At 43.4% G+C, this 25,635-nt stretch overlaps 1 protein-coding gene across 1 annotated transcript in view; it reads left to right on the top strand.

Annotated features, from left to right (window-relative positions):
- The window catches only part of LOC125449697 (uncharacterized), an 80,107-nt gene that overhangs the window by 24,470 nt on the left and 30,002 nt on the right, over nucleotides 1-25,635 (top strand). The window contains exons 3-4 of the mRNA XM_059642983.1: nucleotides 21,840-21,916; nucleotides 24,969-25,149. Coding sequence (XP_059498966.1) covers nucleotides 21,840-21,916; nucleotides 24,969-25,149 — 258 coding nt within the window. The remainder of the gene's footprint in view (nucleotides 1-21,839; nucleotides 21,917-24,968; nucleotides 25,150-25,635) is intronic.

The raw sequence follows: 25,635 nt of genomic DNA on the forward strand, positions 1-25,635 counted from the left end.
CCCCTGTGTATACTGTAGAGAACGGCAGCCCCTGTGTATATTATAGAGAACAGCAGCCCCTGTGTATATTATAGAGAACAGCAGCCCCTGTGTATATTATAGAGAATAGCAGGCCCTGTGTATATTATAGAGAATAGCAGACCCTGTGTATATTATAGAGAACAGCAGCCCCTGTGTATATTATAGAGAACAGCTGTCACTGTGAATATTATAGAGAATAGCAGCCCATGTGTATATTATAGAGAATAGCAGTCCCTGTGTATATGATAGAGAATAGCAGCCCCTCTGTGTATATTATAGAGAATAGCAGCCCCTGTGTGTATTACCGATAATAGCAGTCCCTGTGTATATTGTAGAGAACAGCAGCCCCTGTGTATATTATAGAGAACAGCAGTCACTGTGAATATTATAGAGAATAGCAGCCCATGTGTATATTATAGAGAATAGCAGTCCCTGTGTATATTATAGAGAATAGCAGCCCCTCTGTGTATATTATAGAGAATAGCAGCCCCTGTGTGTATTAGCGAGAATAGCAGTCCCTGTGTGTATTACCGAGAATAGCAGCCCCTATGTATATTATAGAGAATAGCAGCCCCTGTGTATATTATAGAGAATAGCAGTCCCTGTGTGTATTACCGAGAATAGCAGTCCCTGTGTGTATTATAGAGAATAGCAGTCCCTGTGTGTATTACCGAGAATAGCAGTCCCTGTGTATATTATGGAGAATAGCAGTCCCTGTGTATATTACCGAGAATAGCAGTCACTAAATATATTACAGAGAACAGCAGTCACTGTGTATGTTACAGAGAACAGCAGTCCCTGTGTATATTATAGAGAATAGCAGCCCCTCTGTGTATATTACAGAGAATAGCAGTCACTGTGTATATTATAGAGAATAGCAGTCCCTGTGTATATTATAGAGAACAGCAGCCCCTTTGTATATTACCGAGAATAGCTGTCCCTGTGTATGTTATAGAGAATAGCAGCCCCTGTGTATATTATGGAGAAAAGCAGCCCCTGTGTGTATTAGTGAGAATAGCAATCCCTGTGTATATTATAGAGAACAGCAGTCCCTGTGTGTATTTTGGAGAATAGCAGCCCCTGTGTATATTCTAGAGAATAGCAGGCCCTGTGTATATTATAGAGAATAGCAGTCCCTGTGTATATTATAGAGAACAGCAGTCCCTGTGTGTATTTTAGAGAAGAGCAGCCCCTGTGTATATTATAGAGAATAGCAGCCCCTGTGTATATTATAGAGAACAGCAGCCCCTGTGTATATTATAGAGAACAGTAGTCACTGTGAATATTATAGAGAATAGCAGCCCCTGTGTGTATTATAGAGAATAGCAGTCCCTGTGTATATTATAGAGAATAGCAGCCCCTGTGTATATTATAGAGAGTAGCAGTCCCTGTGTATATTATAGAGAACAGCAGCCCCTGTGTGTATTACCGAGATTAGCAGTCCCTGTGTGTATTATAGAGAATAGCAGTCCCTGTGTGTATTACCGAGAATAGCAGTCCCTGTGTATATTATAGAGAATAGCAGTCCCTGTGTGTATTACCGAGAATAGCAGTCCCTGTGTATATGAGAGAGAATAGCAGTCACTGTGTGTATTACAGAGAATAGCAGCCCCTGTGTATATTATGGAGAATAGCAGTCCCTGTGTATATTATAGAGAATAGCAGCCCCTGTGTATATTACAGACAACAGCAGTCACTGTGTGTAGTATAGAGAATAGCTGTCCCTCTGTATATTATAGAGAACAGCAGCCCCTGTGTATATTATGGAGAATAGCAGTCCCTGTGTATATTATAGAGAACAACAGCCCCTATGTGTATTATGGAGAATAGCAGCCCCTGTGTATATGATAGAGAACAGCAGCCCATGTGAATATTATAGAGAACGGCAGCCCCTGTGTATATTATAGAGAACAGCAGCCCCAGTGAATATTACAGAGAATAGCAGCCCCTGTGTATATAACAGAGAATAGCAACCCCTGTGTATATTATAGAGAACAGCAGCCCCTGTGTATATTATAGAGAATAGCCGTCACTGTGAATATTATAGAGAATAGCAGCCCCTGTGTATATAACAGAGAATAGCAACCCCTGTGTATATTATAGAGAACAGCAGCCCCTGTGTATATTATAGAGAATAGCAGTCCCTGTGTATATTAGGCAGAATACAACTAACTGTGTACATTATAGAGAACACCACCTGCTGTGTATATTATCGAGAATAGTGGCCCCTGTGAATATTATAGAGAATAGCAGTTGCTGTGTGTATTATAGCGAAGTGTGCCGCTTTGTATATTATAGAGAATAGCAGCCCCTGTGTATGTTATAGCGAATAGCAGTCCCTGTGTGTATTATAGAGAATAGTGGCCCCTGTGTATATTATAGAGAATAGCAGTCCCTGTGTATATTATAGAGAATAGCAGTCCTTGTGTATATTGTAGAGAGCAGCAGTCCCTGTGTGTATTATAGAGAACAGTAGTCCCTGTGTATATTACAGAGAATAGTGGCCCCTGTGTACATTATAGAGAATACCGGCACCTGTGTATATCATAGAGAATGGTCGAGAACAGTAGTCCCTACGTATATTACAGAGAATAGTGGCCCCTGTGTATATTATAGAGAATAGCGGCACCTGTGTATATCATAGAGAATGGTAGTCACTGTGTGTATTACAGAGAACAGTGGTCCTTGTGTATATTATAGAGAATAGCAGTCCTTGTGTATATTATACAGAATAGCAGTTCCTGTGTATATTATAGAGAACAGCGGTCCCTGTGTATATTATAGAGAATAGCAGTCCCTGTGAATGTTATAGAGAATAGCAGTCCGTGTGTATATTATAGAGAATAGCAGTCCCTGTGTATATTGTAGAGAGCAGCAGTCCCTGTGTATATAAAGAGAATGGTTGTCTTTGTGTATATTATAGACCAGAGCGGCCCCTGTGTATATTGTGGAGAACAGCAGTCCCTGTGTATGTTATGGAGAACAGCAGCCCCTGTGTATATTGTAGAGAACAGTAGTCCCTGTGTATATTACAGAGAATAGCGGCCACTGTGTATATTAAAGAGAATAGCAGTCCCTGTGTATATTACGGAGAATAGTAGTCCCTGTGTATGTTCGAGAGAACAGCAGCCGCTGTGTATATTATAGAAAACAGCAGCCCCTGTGTATATTACGGAGAATACTAGTCCCTGTGTATATTACAGAGAATAGCTGTCCCTGTATATATTGTAGAGAATAGCAGCCCCTGTGTATATTAAAGAGAACAGCAGCCCCTGTGTATATTATAGAGAATAGCAGTCCCTGTGTGTATTATAGAGAATAGCAGACCCTGTGTATATTATGGAGAACAGCAGCCCCTGTGCATATTGCAGAGAACAGCAGCCCCTGTGTATATTACCGAGGATAGCAGCCCCTGTGTATATTATAGAGAATAGCAGTCCCTGTGTATATTATAGAGAATAGCAGCCCCTGTGTACATTATGGAGAATAGCAGTCCCTGTGTATATTATAGAGAATAGCAGCCCCCGTGTCTATTATGGAGAACAGCAGTCACTGTGTGTATTATAGAGAATAGCTGTCCCTGTGTATATTATAGAGAATAGCAGCCCCTGTGTATATTATGGAGAATAGCAGTCCCTGTGTATATTATAGAGAATAGCAGCCCCCGTGTCTATTATGGAGAACAGCAGTCACTGTGTGTATTATAGAGAATAGCAGTCCCTGTGTATATTATAGAGATTAGCAGCCCCTGTGTACATTATGGAGAACAGCAGTCACTGTGTGTATTATAGAGAATAGCTGTCCCTGTGTATATCAGAGAGAATAGCAGTCCCTGTGTGTATTATAGAGCATAACAGCGCCTGTGTATATTATAGAGAACAGCAGCCCCTGTGTATATTATAGAGAACGGCAGCCCCTGTGTGTATGATAGAGAACAGCAGCCCCTGTGTATACTATAGAGAACAGCAGCCCCTGTGTATATTACAGAGAACAGCAGCCCCTGTGTATCTTATAGAGAACAGCAGCCCCTATGTATATTACAGAGAACAGCAGACCCTGTGTATATTACAGAGAATAGCAGCCCCTGTGTTTATTATAGAGAACGGCATCCCCTGTGTATATTATAGAGAACAGCAGCCCCTGTGAATATTACAGAGAACAGCAGTCCCTGTGTGTATTATAGAGAACAGCAGTCCCTGTGTATGTAATAGAGAACAGCAGCCCCTGTGTATACTGTAGAGAACGGAAGTCCCTGTGTATGTAATAGAGAACAGCAGCCCCTGTGTATACTGTAGAGAACGGCAGCCCCTGTGTATATTATAGAGAATATCAGTCCCTGTGTATATTATAGAGAACAGCAGCCCCTGTGTATATTATAGAGAACAGCTGTCACTGTGAATATTATAGAAAATAGCAGCCCCTGTGTATATAATAGAGAATAGCAGCCCCTGTGTATATTATAGAGAATAGCAGCCCCTGTGTATAATATAGAGAATAGCAGTCCCTGTGAATATTATAGAGAACAGCAGCCCCTGTGTATATCATAGAGAACAGCCGTCACTGTGAATATTATAGAGAATAGCAGCCCATGTGTATATTATAGAGAACAGCAATCCCTGTGTATATTATAGAGAATAGCAGCCCCTCTGTGTATATTATAGAGAATAGCAGCCCCTGTGTGTATTACCGATAATAGCAGTCCCTGTGTATATTGTAGAGAACAGCAGCCCCTGTGTATATTATAGAGAACAGCAGTCACTGTGAATATTATAGAGAATAGCAGCCCATGTGTATATTATAGAGAATAGCAGCCCCTCTGTGTATATTATAGAGAATAGCAGCCCCTGTGTGTATTAGCGAGAATAGCAGTCCCTGTGTATATTATAGAGAATAGCAGTCCCTGTGTATATTATAGAGAATAGCAGTCCCTGTGTGTATTTCCGAGAATAGCAGTCCCTGTTTGTATTATAGAGAATAGCAGTCCCTGTGTGTATTACCGAGAATAGCAGTCCCTGTGTATATTATAGAGAATAGCAGTCCCTGTGTATATTACCGAGAATAGCAGTCACTGAGTATATTACAGAGAACAGCAGTCACTGTGTATATTATAGAGAATAGCAGTCCCTGTGTATATTATAGAGAACAGCAGCCCCTTTGTATATTACCGAGAATAGCTGTCCCTGTGTATGTTATAGAGAATAACAGCCCCTGTGTATATTATAGAGAATAGCAGTCCCTGTGTATATTATAGAAAATAGCAGCCCCTCTGTGTATATTACAGAGAATAGCAGTCACTGTGTATATTATAGAGAATAGCAGTTCCTGTGTATATTATAGAGAACAGCAGCCCCTTTGTATATTACCGAGAATAGCTGTCCCTGTGTATGTTATAGAGAATAGCAGCCCCTGTGTATATTATGGAGAAAAGCAGCCCCTGTGTGTATTAGCGAGAATAGCAATCCCTGTGTATATTATAGAGAACAGCAGTCCCTGTGTGTATTTTGGAGAATAGCAGCCCCTGTGTATATTATAGAGAATAGCAGGCCCTGTGTATATTATAGAGAATAGCAGTCCCTGTGTATATTATAGAGAACAGCAGTCCCTGTGTATATGATAGAGAATAGCAGCCCCTGTGTGTATTATAGAGAATAGCAGTCCCTGTGTATATTATAGAGAATAGCAGCCCCTGTGTATATTATAGAGAATAGCATTCCCTGTGTATATTATAGAGAACAGCAGCCCCTGTGTGTATTACCGAGAATAGCAGTCCCTGTGTGTATTATAGAGAATAGCAGTCCCTGTGTGTATTACCGAGAATAGCAGTCCCTGTGTATATGAGAGAGAATAGCTGTCACTGTGTGTATTACCGAGAATAGCAGCCCCTGTGTATATTATGGAGAATAGCAGTCCCTGTGTATATTATAGAGAATAGCAGCCCCTGTGTATATTACAGACAACAGCAGTCACTGTGTGTATTATAGAGAATAGCTGTCCCTCTGTATATTATAGAGAACAGCAGCCCCTGAGTATATTATGGAGAATAGCAGTCCCTGTGTATATAATAGAGAATAGCAGCCCCTGTGTATATTATGGAGAACAGCAGTCACTGTGTGTATTATAGAGAACAGCAGTCACTGTGTGTATTATAGAGAACAGCCGTCACTGTGTATATAACAGAGAATAGCAACCCCTGTGTATATTATAGAGAACAGCAGCCCCTGTGTATATTATAGAGAATAGCAGTCCCTGTGTATATTAGAGAGAACAGCAGCCCCTGTGTATATTGTAGAGAACAGCAGTCACTGTGAATATTATAGAGAATAACAGCCCATGTGTATATGATAGAGAATAGCAGTCCCTGTGTATATTATAGAGAATAGCAGCCCATCTGTGTATATTATAGAGAACAGCAGCCGCAGTGTGTATTACCGAGAATAGCAGTCCCTGTGTGTATTATAGAGAATAGCAGTCCCTGTGTGTATTACCGAGATTAGCAGTCCCTGTGTATATGAGAGAGAATAGCAGTCACTGTGTGTATTACCGAGAATAGCAGCCCCTGTGTATATTATGGAGAATAGCAGTCTCTGTGTATATTACAGAGAACAGCAGTCCGTGTGTATATTATAGAGAATAGCAGTCCCTGTGTATATTGTAGAGAGCAGCCTTCCCTGTGTATATTATAGAGAACAGCAGTCCCTGTGTATATTATAGAGAATTGCAGTCCCTGTGTATATAAAGAGAATAGTTGTCTTTGTGTATATTATAGACCAGAGCGGCCCCTGTGTGTATTGTGGAGAACAGCAGTCCCTGTGTATGTTATGGAGAACAGCAGCCCCTGTGTATATTGTAGAGAACAGTAGTCCCTGTGTATATTACAGAGAATAGCGGCCACTGTGTATATTAAAGAGAATAGCAGTCCCTGTGTATATTACGGAGAATAGTAGTCCCTGTGTATGTTCGAGAGAACAGCAGCCGCTGTGTATATTATAGAAAACAGCAGCCCCTGTGTATATTACGGAGAATACTAGTCCCTGTGTATATTACAGAGAATAGCTGTCCCTGTATATATTGTAGAGAATAGCAGCCCCTGTGTATATTAAAGAGAACAGCAGCCCCTGTGTATATTATAGAGAATAGCAGTCCCTGTGTATATTATAGAGAATAGCAGTCCCTGTGTATATTATAGAGAACAGCAGTCCCTGTGTGTATTTTAGAGAAGAGCAGCCCCTGTGTATATTATAGAGAATAGCAGTCCCTGTGTATATTATAGAGAACAGCAGCCCCTGTGTATATTATAGAGAACAGTAGTCACTGTGAATATGATAGAGAATAGCAGCCCCTGTGTGTATTATAGAGAATACCAGTCCCTGTGTATATTATAGAGAATAGCAGCCCCTGTGTATATTATAGAGAATAGCAGTCCCTGTGTATATTATAGAGAACAGCAGCCCCTGTGTGTATTACCGAGAATAGCAGTCCCTGTGAGTATTATAGAGAATAGCAGTCCCTGTGTGTATTACCGAGAATAGCAGTCCCTCTGTATATGAGAGAGAATAGCAGTCACTGTGTGTATTACCGAGAATAGCAGCCCCTGTGTATATTATGGAGAATAGCAGTCCCTGTGTATATTATAGAGAATAGCAGCCCCTGTGTATATTACAGACAACAGCAGTCACTGTGTGTATTATAGAGAATAGCTGTCCCTCTGTATATTATAGAGAACAGCAGCCCCTGTGTATATTATGGAGAATAGCAGCCCCTGTGTATATAATAGAGAATAGCAGCCCCTGTGTATATTATGGAGAACAGCAGTCACTGTGTGTATTATAGAGAACAGCCGTCACTGTGAATATTATAGAGAATAGCAGCCCCTGTGTATATAACAGAGAATAGCAACCCCTGTGTATATTAGAGAGAACAGCAGCCCCTGTGTATATTGTAGAGAACAGCAGTCACTGTGAATATTATAGAGAATAACAGCCCATGTGTATATTATAGAGAATAGCAGTCCCTGTGTATATTATAGAGAATAGCAGCCCATCTGTGTATATTATAGAGAACAGCAGCCGCAGTGTGTATTACCGAGAATAGCAGTCCCTGTGTGTATTATAGAGAATAGCAGCCCCTGTGTGTATTACCGAGATTAGCAGCCCCTGTGTATATTATGGAGAATAGCAGTCTCTGTGTATATTACAGAGAACAGCAGTCCGTGTGTATATTATAGAGAATAGCAGCCCATCTGTGTATATTATAGAGAACAGCAGCCGCAGTGTGTATTACCGAGAATAGCAGTCCCTGTGTGTATTATAGAGAATAGCAGTCACTGTGTGTATTACCGAGAATAGCAGCCCCTGTGTATATTATGGAGAATAGCAGTCTCTGTGTATATTACAGAGAACAGCAGTCCGTGTGTATATTATAGAGAATAGCAGTCCCTGTGTATATTGTAGAGAGCAGCAGTCCCTGTGTATATTATAGAGAACAGCAGTCCCTGTGTATATTATAGAGAATTGCAGTCCCTGTGTATATAAAGAGAATAGTTGTCTTTGTGTATATTATAGACCAGAGCGGCCCCTGTGTATATTGTGGAGAACAGCAGTCCCTGTGTATGTTATGGAGAACAGCAGCCCCTGTGTATATTGTAGAGAACAGTAGTCCCTGTGTATATTACAGAGAATAGCGGCCACTGTGTATATTAAAGAGAATAGCAGTCCCTGTGTATATTACGGAGAATAGTAGTCCCTGTGTATGTTCGAGAGAACAGCAGCCGCTGTGTATATTATAGAAAACAGCAGCCCCTGTGTATATTACGGAGAATACTAGTCCCTGTGTATATTACAGAGAATAGCTGTCCCTGTATATATTGTAGAGAATAGCAGCCCCTGTGTATATTAAAGAAAACAGCAGCCCCTGTGTATATTATAGAGAATAGCAGTCCCTGTGTGTATCATAGAGAATAGCAGACCCTGTGTATATTACCGAGGATAGCAGCCCCTGTGTATATTATAGAGAACGGCATCCCCTGTGTATATTATAGAGAACAGCAGCCCCTGTGAATATTACAGAGAACAGCAGTCCCTGTGTATGTTATAGAGAACAGCAGTCCCTGTGTATGTTATAGAGAACAGCAGCCCCTGTGTATACTGTAGAGAACGGCAGCCCCTGTGTATATTATAGAGAACAGCAGCCCCTGTGTATATTATAGAGAACAGCAGCCCCTGTGTATATTATAGAGAATAGCAGGCCCTGTGTATATTATAGAGAATAGCAGACCCTGTGTATATTATAGAGAACAGCAGCCCCTGTGTATATTATAGAGAACAGCTGTCACTGTGAATATTATAGAAAATAGCAGCCCCTGTGTATATAATAGAGAATAGCAGCCCCTGTGTATATTATAGAGAATAGCAGCCACTGTGTATAATATAGAGAATAGCAGTCCCTGTGAATATTATAGAGAACAGCAGCCCCTGTGTATATCATAGAGAACAGCTGTCACTGTGAATATTATAGAGAATAGCAGCCCATGTGTATATTATAGAGAATAGCAGTCCCGGTGTATATGATAGAGAATAGCAGCCCCTCTGTGTATATTATAGAGAATAGCAGCCCCTGTGTGTATTACCGATAATAGCAGTCCCTGTGTATATTGTAGAGAACAGCAGCCCCTGTGTATATTATAGAGAACAGCAGTCACTGTGAATATTATAGAGAATAGCAGCCCATGTGTATATTATAGAGAATAGCAGTCCCTGTGTATATTATAGAGAATAGCAGCCCCTCTGTGTATATTATAGAGAATAGCAGCCCCTGTGTGTATTAGCGAGAATAGCAGTCCCTGTGTGTATTACCGAGAATAGCAGCCCCTATGTATATTATAGAGAATAGCAGCCCCTGTGTATATTATAGAGAATAGCAGTCCCTGTGTGTATTACCGAGAATAGCAGTCCCTGTGTGTATTATAGAGAATAGCAGTCCCTGTGTGTATTACCGAGAATAGCAGTCCCTGTGTATATTATGGAGAATAGCAGTCCCTGTGTATATTACCGAGAATAGCAGTCACTGAGTATATTACAGAGAACAGCAGTCACTGTGTATGTTACAGAGAACAGCAGTCCCTGTGTATATTATAGAGAATAGCAGCCCCTCTGTGTATATTACAGAGAATAGCAGTCACTGTGAATATTATAGAGAATAGCAGCCCATGTGTATATTATAGAGAATAGCAGTCCCTGTGTATATTATAGAGAATAGCAGCCCCTCTGTGTATATTATAGAGAATAGCAGCCCCTGTGTGTATTAGCGAGAATAGCAGTCCCTGTGTGTATTACCGAGAATAGCAGCCCCTATGTATATTATAGAGAATAGCAGCCCCTGTGTATATTATAGAGAATAGCAGTCCCTGTGTGTATTACCGAGAATAGCAGTCCCTGTGTGTATTATAGAGAATAGCAGTCCCTGTGTGTATTACCGAGAATAGCAGTCCCTGTGTATATTATGGAGAATAGCAGTCCCTGTGTATATTACCGAGAATAGCAGTCACTGAGTATATTACAGAGAACAGCAGTCACTGTGTATGTTACAGAGAACAGCAGTCCCTGTGTATATTATAGAGAATAGCAGCCCCTCTGTGTATATTACAGAGAATAGCAGTCACTGTGTATATTATAGAGAATAGCAGTCCCTGTGTATATTATAGAGAACAGCAGCCCCTTTGTATATTACCGAGAATAGCTGTCCCTGTGTATGTTACAGAGAATAGCAGCCCCTGTGTATATTATGGAGAAAAGCAGCCCCTGTGTGTATTAGTGAGAATAGCAATCCCTGTGTATATTATAGAGAACAGCAGTCCCTGTGTGTATTTTGGAGAATAGCAGCCCCTGTGTATATTATAGAGAATAGCAGGCCCTGTGTATATTATAGAGAACAGCAGTCCCTGTGTGTATTTTAGAGAAGAGCAGCCCCTGTGTATATTATAGAGAATAGCAGTCCCTGTGTATATTATAGAGAACAGCAGCCCCTGTGTATATTATAGAGAACAGTAGTCACTGTGAATATTATAGAGAATAGCAGCCCCTGTGTGTATTATAGAGAATAGCAGTCCCTGTGTATATTATAGAGAATAGCAGCCCCTGTGTATATTATAGAGAGTAGCAGTCCCTGTGTATATTATAGAGAACAGCAGCCCCTGTGTGTATTACTGAGAATAGCAGTCCCTGTGTGTATTATAGAGAATAGCAGTCCCTGTGTGTATTACCGAGAATAGCAGTCCCTGTGTATATTATAGAGAATAGCAGTCCCTGTGTGTATTACCGAGAATAGCAGTCCCTGTGTATATGAGAGAGAATAGCAGTCACTGTGTGTATTACAGAGAATAGCAGCCCCTGTGTATATTATGGAGAATAGCAGTCCCTGTGTATATTATAGAGAATAGCAGCCCCTGTGTATATTACAGACAACAGCAGTCACTGTGTGTATTATAGAGAATAGCTGTCCCTCTGTATATTATGGAGAACAGCAGCCCCTGTGTATATTATGGAGAATAGCAGTCCCTGTGTATATTATAGAGAATAGCAGCCCCTGTGTATATTATGGAGAACAGCAGTCACTGTGTGTATGAGAGAGAATAGCTGTCCCTGTGTATATTATAGAGAATAGCAGTCCCTGTGTGTATTATAGAGAATAGCAGCCCCCGTGTATATGATAGAGAACAGCAGCCCATGTGAATATTATAGAGAACGGCAGCCCCTGTGTATATTATAGAGAACAGCAGCCCCAGTGAATATTACAGAGAATAGCAGCCCCTGTGTATATAACAGAGAATAGCAGCCCCTGTGTAAATTATAGAGAATAGCAGCCCCTGTGTATAATATAGAGAATAGCAGTCCCTGTGGATATTATAGAGAACAGCAGCCCCTGTGTATATTATAGAGAACAGCCGTCACTGTGAATATTATAGAGAATAGCAGCCCCTGTGTATATAACAGAGAATAGCAACCCCTGTGTATATTATAGAGAACAGCAGCCCCTGTGTATATTATAGAGAATAGCAGTCCCTGTGTATATTAGAGAGAACAGCAGTCACTGTGAATATTATAGAGAATAACAGCCCATGTGTATATTATAGAGAATAGCAGTCCCTGTGTATATTATAGAGAATAGCAGCCCATCTGTGTATATTATAGAGAAAAGCAGCCCCTGTGTGTATTACCGAGAATAGCAGTCCCTGTGTGTATTATAGAGAATAGCAGTCCCTGTGTGTATTACCGAGATTAGCAGTCCCTGTGTATATGAGAGTGAATAGCAGTCACTGTGTGTATTACCGAGAATAGCAGCCCCTGTGTATATTATGGAGAATAGCTGTCCCTGTGTATATTATAGAGAACGGCAGCCCCTGTGTATATTATAGAGAACAGCAGCCCCTGTGAATATTACAGAGAACAGCAGTCCCTGTGTATGTTATAGAGAGCAGCAGTCCCTGTGTATGTTATAGAGAACAGCAGCCCCTGTGTAGATTATAGAGAACGGCAGCCCCTGTGTATATTATAGAGAACAGCAGCCCCTGTGTATATTATAGAGAAGAGCAGTCCCTGTGTATATTATGGAGATCAGCAGCCCCTGTGTATATTATAGAGAACAGCAGTCACTGTGAATATTATAGAGAATAGCAGCCCACGTGTATATTATAGAGAACAGCAGCCCCTGTGTTTCTTATAGAGAACAGCAGTCACTGTGACTATTATAGAAAATAGCAGCCCCTGTGTATATTATAGAGAATAGCAGCCCCTGTGTATATTATAGAGAACAGCAGTCACTGTGACTATTATAGAAAATAGCAGCCCCTGTGTATATTACAGAGAACAGCAGCCCCTGTGTATATTGTAGAGAACAGCAGCCCCTGTGTTTATTATAGAGAACAGTAGTCCCTGTGTATATTACAGAGAATAGTGGCCCCTGTGTACATTATAGAGAATACCGGCACATGTGTATATCATAGAGAATGGTAGAGAACAGTAGTCCCTACGTATATTACAGAGAATAGTGGCCCCTGTGTATATTATAGAGAATAGCGGCACCTGTGTATATCATAGAGAATGGTAGTCACTGTGTGTATTACAGAGAACAGTGGTCCTTGTGTATATTATAGAGAATAGCAGTCCTTGTGTATATTATACAGAATAGCAGTTCCTGTGTATATTATAGAGAACAGCGGTCCCTGTGTATATTATAGAGAATAGCAGTCCCTGTGAATGTTATAGAGAATAGCAGTCCGTGTGTATATTATAGAGAATAGCAGTCCCTGTGTATATTGTAGAGAGCAGCAGTCCCTGTGTATATTATAGAGAATTGCAGTCCCTGTGTATATAAAGAGAATGGTTGTCTTTGTGTATATTATAGACCAGAGCGGCCCCTGTGTATATTGTGGAGAACAGCAGTCCCTGTGTATGTTATGGAGAACAGCAGCCCCTGTGTATATTGTAGATAACAGTAGTCCCTGTGTATATTTACAGAGAATAGCGGCCACTGTGTATATTATAGAGAATAGCAGTCCCTGTGTATATTACGGAGAATAGTAGTCCCTGTGTATGTTTGAGAGAACAGCAGCCGCTGTGTATAGTATAGAAAACAGCAGCCCCTGTGTATATTACGGAGAATACTAGTCCCTGTGTATATTACAGAGAATAGCTGTCCCTGTATATATTGTAGAGAATAGCAGCCCCTGTGTATATTAAAGAGAACAGCAGCCCCTGTGTATATTATAGAGAATAGCAGTCCCTGTGTGTATTATAGAGAATAGCAGACCCTGTGTATATTATGGAGAACAGCAGCCCCTGTACATATTGCAGAGAACAGCAGCCCCTGTGTACATCACCGAGGATAGCAGCCCCTGTGTATATTAAAGAGAACAGCAGCCCCTGTGTATATTATAGAGAATAGCAGTCCCTGTGTATATTATAGAGAATAGCAGTTCCTGTGTATATTATGGAGAATAGCAGTCCCTGTGTATATTATAGAGAATAGCAGCCCCCGTGTCTATTATGGAGAACAGCAGTCACTGTGTGTATTATAGAGAATAGCTGTCCCTGTGTATATCAGAGAGAATAGCAGTCACTGTGTGTATTATAGAGAATAACAGCGCCTGTGTATATTATAGAGAACAGCAGCCCCTGTGTATATTATAGAGAATAGCAGTCCCTGTGTATATTATAGAGAATAGCAGTTCCTGTGTATATTATGGAGAATAGCAGTCCCTGTGTATATTATAGAGAATAGCAGCCCCTGTGTATATTATGGAGAACAGCAGTCACTGTGTTTATTATAGAGAATAGCTGTCCCTGTGTATATCAGAGAGAATAGCAGTCACTGTGTGTATTATAGAGAATAACAGTCACTCTGTGTATATTATAGAGAACAGCAGCCCCTGTGTACATTATAGAGAACGGCAGCCCCTGTGTGTATTATAGAGAACAGCAGCCCCTGTGTATATTATAGAGAACAGCAGCCCCTGTGTATATTATTGAGAATAGCAGTCCCTGTGTATATTACAGAGAACAGCAGCCTCTGTGTATATTATAGAGAACAGCAGTCCCTGTGTATATCATAGAGAACAGCAGCCCCTGTGTACATTATAGAGAATGGCAGCCCCTGTGTGTATTATAGAGAACAGCAGCCCCTGTGTATATTACAGAGAACAGCAGCCCCTGTGTACATTATAGAGAACGGCAGCCCCTGTGTGTATTATAGAGAACGGCAGCCCCTGTGTATATCATAAAGAACAGCAGCCCCTGTGTATATTACAGAGAACAGCAGCCCCTGTGTATATTATAGAGAACAGCAGCCCCTGTGTATATTACAGAGAACAGCAGTCACTGTGTGTATTATAGAGAATAGCTGTCCCTCTGTATATTCTAGAGAACAGCAGCCCCTGTGTATATTATGGAGAATAGCAGTCCCTGTGTATATTGCAGAGAACAGCAGCCCCTGTGTATATTACAGAGAACAGCAGACCCTGTGTATATTACAGAGAATAGCAGCCCCTGTGTATATTATAGAGAACAGCAGCCCCTGTGAATATTATAGAGAACAGCAACCCCTGTGTATATTATAGAGAGCAGCAGCCCCTGTGTATATTATAGAGAACAGCAGCCCCTGTGTGTATTACTGAGAACAGCAGTCCCTGTGTATATTACTGAGAACAGCAGTCCCTGTGTATATTACAGAGAATAGCAGCCCCTGTGTATATTATAGAGAACGGCAGCCCCTGTGTATATTATAGAGAACAGCAGCCCCTGTGAATATTACAGAGAATAGCAGCCCCTGTGTATATTATAAAGAATAACAGTCCCTGTGTATATTATAGAGAACAGCAGCCCCTGTGTATATTATAGGGAACAGCAATCACTTTGAATATTACAGAGAATAGCAGTCCCTGTGTATATTATAGAGAATAGCAGTCCCTGTGTGTATTACCGAGAATAGCAGTCCCTGTGTATATTATGGAGAATAGCAGCCCCTCTGTGTATATTACAGAGAATAGCAGTCACTGTGTATATTTTAGAGAATAGCAGTCCCTGTGTATATTATAGAGAACAGCAGCACCTTTGTATATTACCGAGAATAGCAGTCCCTGTGTATATTATAGAGAATTACAGCCCCTGTGTACATTATAGAGAATAGCAGTCCCTGTGTATATTATAGAGAATAGCAGTCCCTGTGTATATTATTGAGAATAGCAGCCCCTGTGTGTATTACCGAGAATAGCAGTCCCTGTGTGTATTACCGAGAATAGCAGTCCCTGTGTATATTATTGAGAATAGCAGTCACTCTGTGTATTACCGAGAATAGCAGTCCCTGTGCATATGAGAGAGAATAGCAGCCCCTGTGTATATTATAGAGAATAGCAGTCCCTGTGTGTATTACCGAGAATAGCAGTCCCTGTGTATATGAGAGAGAACAGCAGCCCCTGTGTGTATTATAGAGAATAGCAGTCACTGTGTTTATTACCGAGAATAGCAGTCCCTGTGTGTATTACAGAGAACAGCAGTCACTGTGTATATTACAGAGAACAGCAGTCCCTGTGTATATTATAGAGAATAGCAGCCCCTCTGTGTATATTTCAGAGAATATAGTCACTGTGTATATTATAGAGAATAGCAGTCCCTGTGTATATTATAGAGAACAGCAGTCCCGGCGTATATTACAGTGAACAGCAGTCCCTGTGACTATTACAGAGAATAGCAGTCACTGTGTATATTATAGACAATAGCAGTGCCTGTGTATATTATAGAGAACAGCAGTCCCTGTGTATATTATGGAGAATAGCAGCCCCTGTGTATATTACAGAGAATAGCAGCCCCTGTGTATATTACCGAGAATAGCAGCCCCTGTGTATATTAGAGAGAATAGCAGCCCCTGTGTATATTATAGGGAACAGCAGTCTCTGTGAATATTATAGAGAATGGCAGCCCCTGTGTATCTTATAGAAAATAGCAGTCCTTGTGTATATTATAGAGAACAGCAGCCCCTGTGTATATTATAGAGAACAGCAGTCACTCTGAATATTATAGAGAATAGCAGTCCCTGAGTATATTATGGAGAATAGCAGCCCCTGTGTATATTACCGAGAATAGCAGCCCCTGTGTATATTAGAGAGAATAGCAGCCCCTGTGTATATTATAGGGAACAGCAGTCACTGTGAATATTATAGAGAATAGCAGCCCCTGTGTATATTACAGAGAATAGCAGTCCCTGTGTATATTATAGAGAATAGCAGCCCCTGTGTATATTATAGAGAATAGCAGCCCCTGTGTATATTATCGAGAATAGCAGTCCCTGTGTATATTATAGAGAATAGCAGCCACTGTGTATATTATAGAGAATAGCAGCCCCTGAGTATATTATAGAAAATAGCAGTCCTTGTGTATATTATAGAGAACAGCAGCCCCTGTGTATATTATAGAGAACAGCAGTCACTCTGAATATTATAGAGAATAGCAGCCCCTGTGTACATTATAGAGAATAGCAGTCCCTTTGTATATTATAGAGAATAGCAGCCCCTGCGTATATTATAGAGAACAGCAGCCCCTGTGTGTATTACCGAGAATAGCAGTCCCTGTGTATATTATAGAGAACGGCAGTCACTGTGTGTATTACCGAGAATAGCAGTCCCTGTGCATATGAGAGAGAATAGCAGCCCCTGTGTGTATTATAGAGAATAGCAATCACTGTGTGTATTACCGAGAATAGCAGTCCCTGTGTATATTACCGAGAATAGCAGTCACTGCGTATATTACAGAGAACAGCAGTCCCTGTGTATATTATGGAGAATAGCAGCCCCTCTGTGTATATTACAGAGAATAGCAGTCACTGTGTATATTATAGAGAATAGCAATCCCTGTGTATATTATAGAGAACAGCAGCACCTTTGTATATTACCGAGAATAGCAGTCCATGTGTATATTATAGAGAATTGCAGCCCCTGTGTACATTATAGAGAATAGCAGACCCTGTGTATATTATAGAGAATAGCAGTCCCTGTGTATATTATAGAGAATAGCAGTCACTCTGTGTATTACCGAGAATAGCAGTCCCTGTGCATATGAGAGAGATTTGCAGCCCCTGTGTATATTACAGAGAATAGCAGTCCCTGTGTATATTATAGAGAATAGCAGCCCCTGTGTATATTATAGAGAATAGCAGCCCCTGCGTATATTATCGAGACTAGCAGTCCCTGTGTATATTATAGAGAATAGCAGCCCCTGTGTATATTATAGAGAATAGCAGCCCCTGTGTATATTATAGAAAATAGCAGTCCTTGTGTATATTATAGAGAACAGCAGCCCCTGTGTATATTATAGAGAACAGCAGTCACTCTGAATATTATAGAGAATAGCAGTCCCTGTGTATATTATTGAGAATAGCAGTCACTCTGTGTATTACCGAGAATAGCAGTCCCTGTGCATATGAGAGAGAATAGCAGCCCCTGTGTATATTATAGAGAATAGCAGTCCCTGTGTGTATTACCGAGAATAGCAGTCCCTGTGTATATGAGAGAGAACAGCAGCCCCTGTGTGTATTATAGAGAATAGCAGTCACTGTGTTTATTACCGAGAATAGCAGTCCCTGTGTGTATTACAGAGAACAGCAGTCACTGTGTATATTACAGAGAACAGCAGTCCCTGTGTATATTATAGAGAATAGCAGCCCCTCTGTGTATATTTCAGAGAATATAGTCACTGTGTATATTATAGAGAATAGCAGTCCCTGTGTATATTATAGAGAACAGCAGTCCCGGCGTATATTACAGTGAACAGCAGTCCCTGTGACTATTACAGAGAATAGCAGTCACTGTGTATATTATAGACAATAGCAGTGCCTGTGTATATTATAGAGAACAGCAGTCCCTGTGTATATTATGGAGAATAGCAGCCCCTGTGTATATTACAGAGAATAGCAGCCCCTGTGTATATTACCGAGAATAGCAGCCCCTGTGTATATTAGAGAGAATAGCAGCCCCTGTGTATATTATAGGGAACAGCAGTCTCTGTGAATATTATAGAGAATGGCAGCCCCTGTGTATCTTATAGAAAATAGCAGTCCTTGTGTATATTATAGAGAACAGCAGCCCCTGTGTATATTATAGAGAACAGCAGTCACTCTGAATATTATAGAGAATAGCAGTCCCTGAGTATATTATGGAGAATAGCAGCCCCTGTGTATATTACCGAGAATAGCAGCCCCTGTGTATATTAGAGAGAATAGCAGCCCCTGTGTATATTATAGGGAACAGCAGTCACTGTGAATATTATAGAGAATAGCAGCCCCTGTGTAAATTACAGAGAATAGCAGTCCCTGTGTATATTATAGAGAATAGCAGCCCCTGTGTATATTATAGAGAATAGCAGCCCCTGTGTATATTATCGAGAATAGCAGTCCCTGTGTATATTATAGAGAATAGCAGCCCCTGTGTATATTATAGAGAATAGCAGCCCCTGAGTATATTATAGAAAATAGCAGTCCTTGTGTATATTATAGAGAACAGCAGCCCCTGTGTATATTATAGAGAACAGCAGTCACTCTGAATATTATAGAGAATAGCAGCCCCTGTGTACATTATAGAGAATAGCAGTCCCTTTGTATATTATAGAGAATAGCAGCCCCTGCGTATATTATAGAGAACAGCAGCCCCTGTGTGTATTACCGAGAATAGCAGTCCCTGTGTATATTATAGAGAACGGCAGTCACTGTGTGTATTACCGAGAATAGCAGTCCCTGTGCATATGAGAGAGAATAGCAGCCCCTGTGTGTATTATAGAGAATAGCAGTCACTGTGTGTATTACCGAGAATAGCAGTCCCTGTGTATATTACCGAGAATAGCAGTCACTGCGTATATTACAGAGAACAGCAGTCCCTGTGTATATTATGGAGAATAGCAGCCCCTCTGTGTATATTACAGAGAATAGCAGTCACTGTGTATATTATAGAGAATAGCAATCCCTGTGTATATTATAGAGAACAGCAGCACCTTTGTATATTACCGAGAATAGCAGTCCATGTGTATATTATAGAGAATTGCAGCCCCTGTGTACATTATAGAGAATAGCAGACCCTGTGTATATTATAGAGAATAGCAGTCCCTGTGTATATTATAGAGAATAGCAGTCACTCTGTGTATTACCGAGAATAGCAGTCCCTGTGCATATGAGAGAGATTTGCAGCCCCTGTGTATATTACAGAGAATAGCAGTCCCTGTGTATATTATAGAGAATAGCAGCCCCTGTGTATAGTATAGAGAATAGCAGCCCCTGCGTATATTATCGAGACTAGCAGTCCCTGTGTATATTATAGAGAATAGCAGCCCCTGTGTATATTATAGAGAATAGCAGCCCCTGTGTATATTATAGAAAATAGCAGTCCTTGTGTATATTATAGAGAACAGCAGCCCCTGTGTATATTATAGAGAACAGCAGTCACTCTGAATATTATAGAGAATAGCAGTCCCTGTGTGTATTATAGAGAATAGCAGTCCCTGTGTACATTATAGAGAATAGCAGTCCCTGTGTGTATTATAGAGAATAGCAGCCCCTGCGTATATTATAGAGAACAACAGCCCCTGTGTGTATTACCGAGAATAGCAGTCCCTGTGTGTATTATAGAGAATAGCAGTCACTGAGTATATTACAGAGAACAGCAGTCACTGTGTATATTACAGAGAACAGCAGTCCCTGTGTATATTATAGAGAATAGCAGCCCCTCTGAGTATATTACAGAGAATAGCAGTCACTGTGTATATTATAGAGAATAGCAGTCCCTGTGTATATTATAGAGAACAGCAGCCCCTTTGTATATTACCGAGAATAGCTGTCCCTGTGTATGTTATAGAGAATAGCAGCCCCTGTGTATATTTTCGAGAATAGCAGCCCCTGTGTGTATGAGAGAGAATAGCAGTCCCTGTGTATATTATAGAGAATAGCAGTCCCTGTGTGTATTACCGAGAATAGCAGTCCCTGTGTATATGAGAGAGAATAGCAGCCCCTGTGTGTATTATAGAGAATAGCAGTCACTGTGTTTATTACCGAGAATAGCAGTCCCTGTGTATATTACCGAGAATAGCAGTCCCTGTGTATATTACAGAGAATAGCATCCCCTCTGTGTATATTACAGAGAATAGCAGTCACTGTGTATATTATAGAGAATAGCAGTCCCTGTGTACATTACAGAGAATAGCAATCCCTGTCTATATTTCAGAGAACAGCAGTCCCTGTGTATCTTATAGAGAACAGCAGCCCCTCTGTGTATATTACAGAGAATAGCAGTCACTGTGTATATTATAGAGAATAGCAGTCCCTGTGTCCATTATAGAGAATAGCAATCCCTGTGTATATTTCAGAGAATAGCAGTCCCTGTGTATATTGTAGAGAATAGCAGTCCCTGTGTATATTACAGAGAACAGCAGTCCCTGTGTATATTACAGAGAATAGCAGTCACTGTGTATATTATAGAGAATAGCAGTGCCTGTGTATATTATAGAGAACAGCAGTCCCTGTGTCTATTATGGAGAATAGCATCCCCTGTGTATATTATAGAGAATAGCAGCCCCTGTTTATGTTACCGAGAATAGCAGCCCCTGTGTATATTATTGAGAACAGCAGTCCCTGTGTGTCTTGTAGAGAACAGCAGTCCCTGTGTATATTACAGAGAACAGCAGTCCTTGTGTATATTATAGAGAATAGCAGCCCCTGTGTATATTATAGAGAATAGCAGCCCCTGTGTATATTACCGAGAATTGCAGTCCCTGTGTATATTATGGAAAATAGCAGCCCCTGTGTATATTACCGAGAATAGCAGTCCCTGTGTATGTTATAGAGAATAGCAGTCCCTGTGTGTATTATAGAGAATAGCAGCCCCTGTGTGTATTATCGAGAGCAGCAGTCCCTGTGTATATTATGGAGAACAGCAATCCCTCTGCGTACTATTGAGTAGAGCGGCCCCTGTTTTTGTTTGCTGGGCTGTATTTGACGGCTGTAGTCACTGAGGGATACATGGTAATAAAAGCCGAAGGAACTGCGGACATTCTGAATCAGGAAGAAGAACAGAATTTACTGGAAAAACTCAGCAGATCTGGCAGCCTTTCTGAGGGTGAAAACAGAGTTAACGTTTCGTGTCCAATGACCCAGTTGTGAGGAAAGGTCACCGGACCCGAAACGTTCACTCTGTTTTCACCCTAACAGATGCTGCCAGACCTGCTGAGCTTTTCCAGCCAATTCTGTTTATGTTGTAGATGGGTTGTAATAAAATGTTTTCTGATTGTTTTCAGACGAACTGCTATTACCATGGTTCCGTTCATGGATTTGCTGATTCCCGGGTCAGTGTCAGTCTCTGCTCAGGGATGAGGTTCGTAACAGATCACTGAGATAGGGAGTGGGTAGAGGGGCATGGAGGGGGTGACAGGGACAGGGAGGGGTTTAGGGGGATGGAGGGGGTGACAGAGATAGGGAGGGGTTGTAGGGGGATGGAGGAGGTGACAGGGACAGGGAGGGGTGTAGGGGGATGGAGGGGGTGACAGAGATAGGGAGAGGGTGTAGGGGAATGGAGGGGGTGACAGAGGTAGGGAGGGGGTGTAGGGGGATGGAGGGGGTGACAGAGGTAGGGAGGGGGTGTAGGGGGATGGAGGGGGTGACAGGGACAGGGAGGGGGTGTAGGGGGATGGAGGGCGTGACAGAGATAGGGAGAGGGTGTAGGGGGATGGAGGGGGTGACAGGGACAGGGAGGGGGCTGGAGGGGGCTGGAGGGGGTGACAGAGATAGGGAGGGGGTGTAGGGGGCTGGAGGGGGTGACAGGGACAGGGAGGGGGCTGGAGGGGGATGGAGGGGGTGACAGAGGTAGGGAGGGGGCTGGAGGGTACAGGGAGGAGGTGTTGGATGTTGTAGAAAGATTAGAGCTGTTTTGTAAATATGAATCTGTTTGCTCCAAGATCTGTGCAGACCGCTCTGGACTAGTTGGGATTTTAACCTGGATCCCCTGGTTCAGAGATGGGAGCACTACCACTGTATCATGGATGATTGAAACAGGAGGATGGGATGGAACGTCGCTGATTAGAGTGTTCATGTGGAGTCTTTCTGTGCTAATTCCACACCAGCGGTGCTGACACCCCCCACCCCCAAATAACCCTCCCCACCGCCAAATAACCCTCCCCACCCCCAAATAACCCTCCCCACCCCCAAATAAACCTCCCCACCCCCAAATAAACGTCCCCACCCCTAAATAACCCTCCCCACCCCAAAATAAACCTCCCCACCCCCAAATACCCACCCCACCCCCAAATAACCCTCCCCACCCCCAAATAACCCTCCCCACCCCCAAATACCCACCCCACCCCCAAATAAACCTCCCCACCCCCAAATACCCACCCCACCCCCAAATAAACCTCCCCACCCCCAAATAAACGTCCCCACCCCTAAATAACCCTCCCCACCCCCAAATAACCCTCCCCACCCCCAAATAACCCTCCCCACCCCCAAATACCCACCCCACCCCCAAATAAACCTCCCCACCCCCAAATACCCACCCCACCCCCAAATAAACCTCCCCACCCCCAAATAAACGTCCCCACCCCTAAATAACCCTCCCCACCCCAAAATAAACCTCCCCACCCCCAAATACCCACCCCACCCCCAAATAACCCTCCCCACCCCAAAATAACCCTCCCCACCCCAAAATAAACCTCCCCACCCCCAAATAACCCTCCCTACCCCCAAATAACCCTCCCCACCCCAAAATAACCCTCCCCACCCCCAAGTCAAATGAAGCCACTTTCTCCTTTTCCGGCTTCCATGGCTCTCCAGAGGGAGACAGATTTTATTTTGGGTTGTTTGAGGAGTGTGCCCTGTCAGTTGGAATTCGTTGGGAAACCGGGAGCTAATATTGGAAGCTCAGCCCTGGACTGCTTCTCTCCCTGTGTTTTCACTCCTCTCTCCCTCCCTCCCCTTCCCTTTCTCCCCCTCCCCCTCCCCTTCTACCCCCCTCCCTTTCTCCCCCTCCCCATCTCCTCCTCCCCTTCTCTTCCTCTCCAGCACGCCCCCCTTCTCCCCCTCCCCTTCTCCCTCTCGGCCTCCATCTCCCTCACTCCCTCCCTCTCCCTCCCTCTCCCTCCCTCCCCCTCTCCCTCTCTCTCCCTCTCCCTCTCTCCCTCCGTCCCCCTCTCCCTCTCTCTCCCTCTCTCTCTTCCTCTCTCCCTCTCCCTCTCTCTGTCTCCTTCTCCCTCTCTCTCTCCCTCTCCCTGTCTCCCCCACTCCCTCCCCTTCTCCCGCTCTCCCCCTCCCCTTCTCCCTCTCTCTCTCCCTCTCTCTCTCCCTCTCCCTCTCCCTCTCTCTCTCCCTCCTTCCCCTCCTCCCTGCTTATCCGAACACTAGCATACACTCAATGGGCTTAAGTAAGGGGGGTTAAGGAGGCGTTTGACACACTTTCCTTCATCGCTCAGACCCTTTGAGTGTAGGAGCTGGGGATGTCATATTAAGGATGTACTGGGACATTGGTGAGGCCCCTTCTGGAGCTCTGTGTCCCGTTCTGGTCTCCCTGCTGCAGGAAGGATGTTGTGAAAGGGCCAGGAAAGATTTACAGGGATGTCGGAGGGTTTGAGCTACAGGGAGAGGCTGGGGCTGTTTTCCCCGGAGCGTCGGAGGCTGAGGGGGGGGGGACCTTATAGAGGTTTATAAAACCATGAGGGGCATGGGTAGGGAGGATAGACAAGGTCTTTACCCCCAGGGGTAGGGGGAGTCCAAAACTAGAGGGGCATAGGTTTAAGGTGAGAGGGGAAAGGGACCTGAGGGGTAACTTTTTCACACAGAGGGTGGTGCGTGTATGGAAGGAGGAAGTGGGTGGGGGCTGGTACAGTTACAGCATTTAAAAGGCATCGGGATGGGGACATGGATAGGAAGGGGTTAGAGGGATAGGGGGGGCAAATGCTGGGAAATGGGGCTGGATTAATTTAGAATATCAGGGTCAGCACGGATGGGTTGGGCCGAATGGTCTGTTTCTATGTGACCCTAAGATGCCCATTGAACAAACACGCAAAGAATTGCATTTTCGTGTCACCCGGTCTCAAAGGTAATGGTTCGTCATTTGTAGACGGGTGGAGGGTGTTGGGATAGACAGAGAACTTCCCTGGAATGGGACAAAAGGGGAAGGGACTTTGGGAAACGAACGGATCCTGGGACCCAACATGGGCTGTCCATGGGATCTTCCTCTGCATCCCCGAGGGTGGGAGGAGCAGAGACCCCGGAGATGGAGGTGGATACAAGTTGGGTGAGAGCGCGGTTGGGGCGTGTGGCTAGGACACGGAGTGAGGGTCTGAATGGCCTCGGACCGAGCGATACACCCTCAGCGACGTGCCAAAGGAGAGCGTGCAGACATTCAACAATATTTTCCGGCTTTTCCCACCCCCCAGGGGTTTGGTCGTACTGGCCAGGAACCAAAATTACGGCATCGAGCCCCTCTCGGGAGACAGGAATGGCCTCCACCTCGTCCACAGGATCGAGGGCATTCACTTCAACAGGAAGCGATGTGCGGTCAGCCACCAGCTTCCGGAACATTCCACTCGTCAAGAAGACCAGCCAGACCTTCACAGGGTATGGCCTCGGGTTGTCGGGTGAGGGGTCATCGATGGGAGGGTGAGGGGTCATCGATGGGAGGCTGAGGGTCTTTGATGGGAGGGACAGGGATCTAGAGGGAGTGCCTTCGATGGGAGGGTGAGGGGCCTAGCAGGAGGGCCTTTGACGGGAGGGCAAGAGGTCCAGAGGGAGGGCCTTCGATGGGAGGGTGAGGGGTCCAGTGGAAGGGCCTTCGACGGGAGGGACAGGGGTCTAGAGGGAGGGTCTTCGACGGGAGGGTGAGGGGTCCAGAGGGAGGGTCTTCGACGGGAGGGTGAGGGGTCTAGAGGGAGAGTCTTCGATGAGAGGGACAGGGGTCTAGAGGGACGGTCTTCGATAGGAGGGTGAGGGGTCTAGCAGGAGGGCCTTCGACGGGAGGGTGAGGGGTCTAGCGGGAGGGCCTACGATGGGAGGGTGAGGGGTCTAGCGGGAGGGCCTACGATGGGAGGGTGAGGGGTCTAGCGG

The sequence above is a fragment of the Stegostoma tigrinum genome, chromosome 47 (assembly GCF_030684315.1).
Source record: "Stegostoma tigrinum isolate sSteTig4 chromosome 47, sSteTig4.hap1, whole genome shotgun sequence".
NCBI lineage: Eukaryota > Metazoa > Chordata > Chondrichthyes > Orectolobiformes > Stegostomatidae > Stegostoma > Stegostoma tigrinum.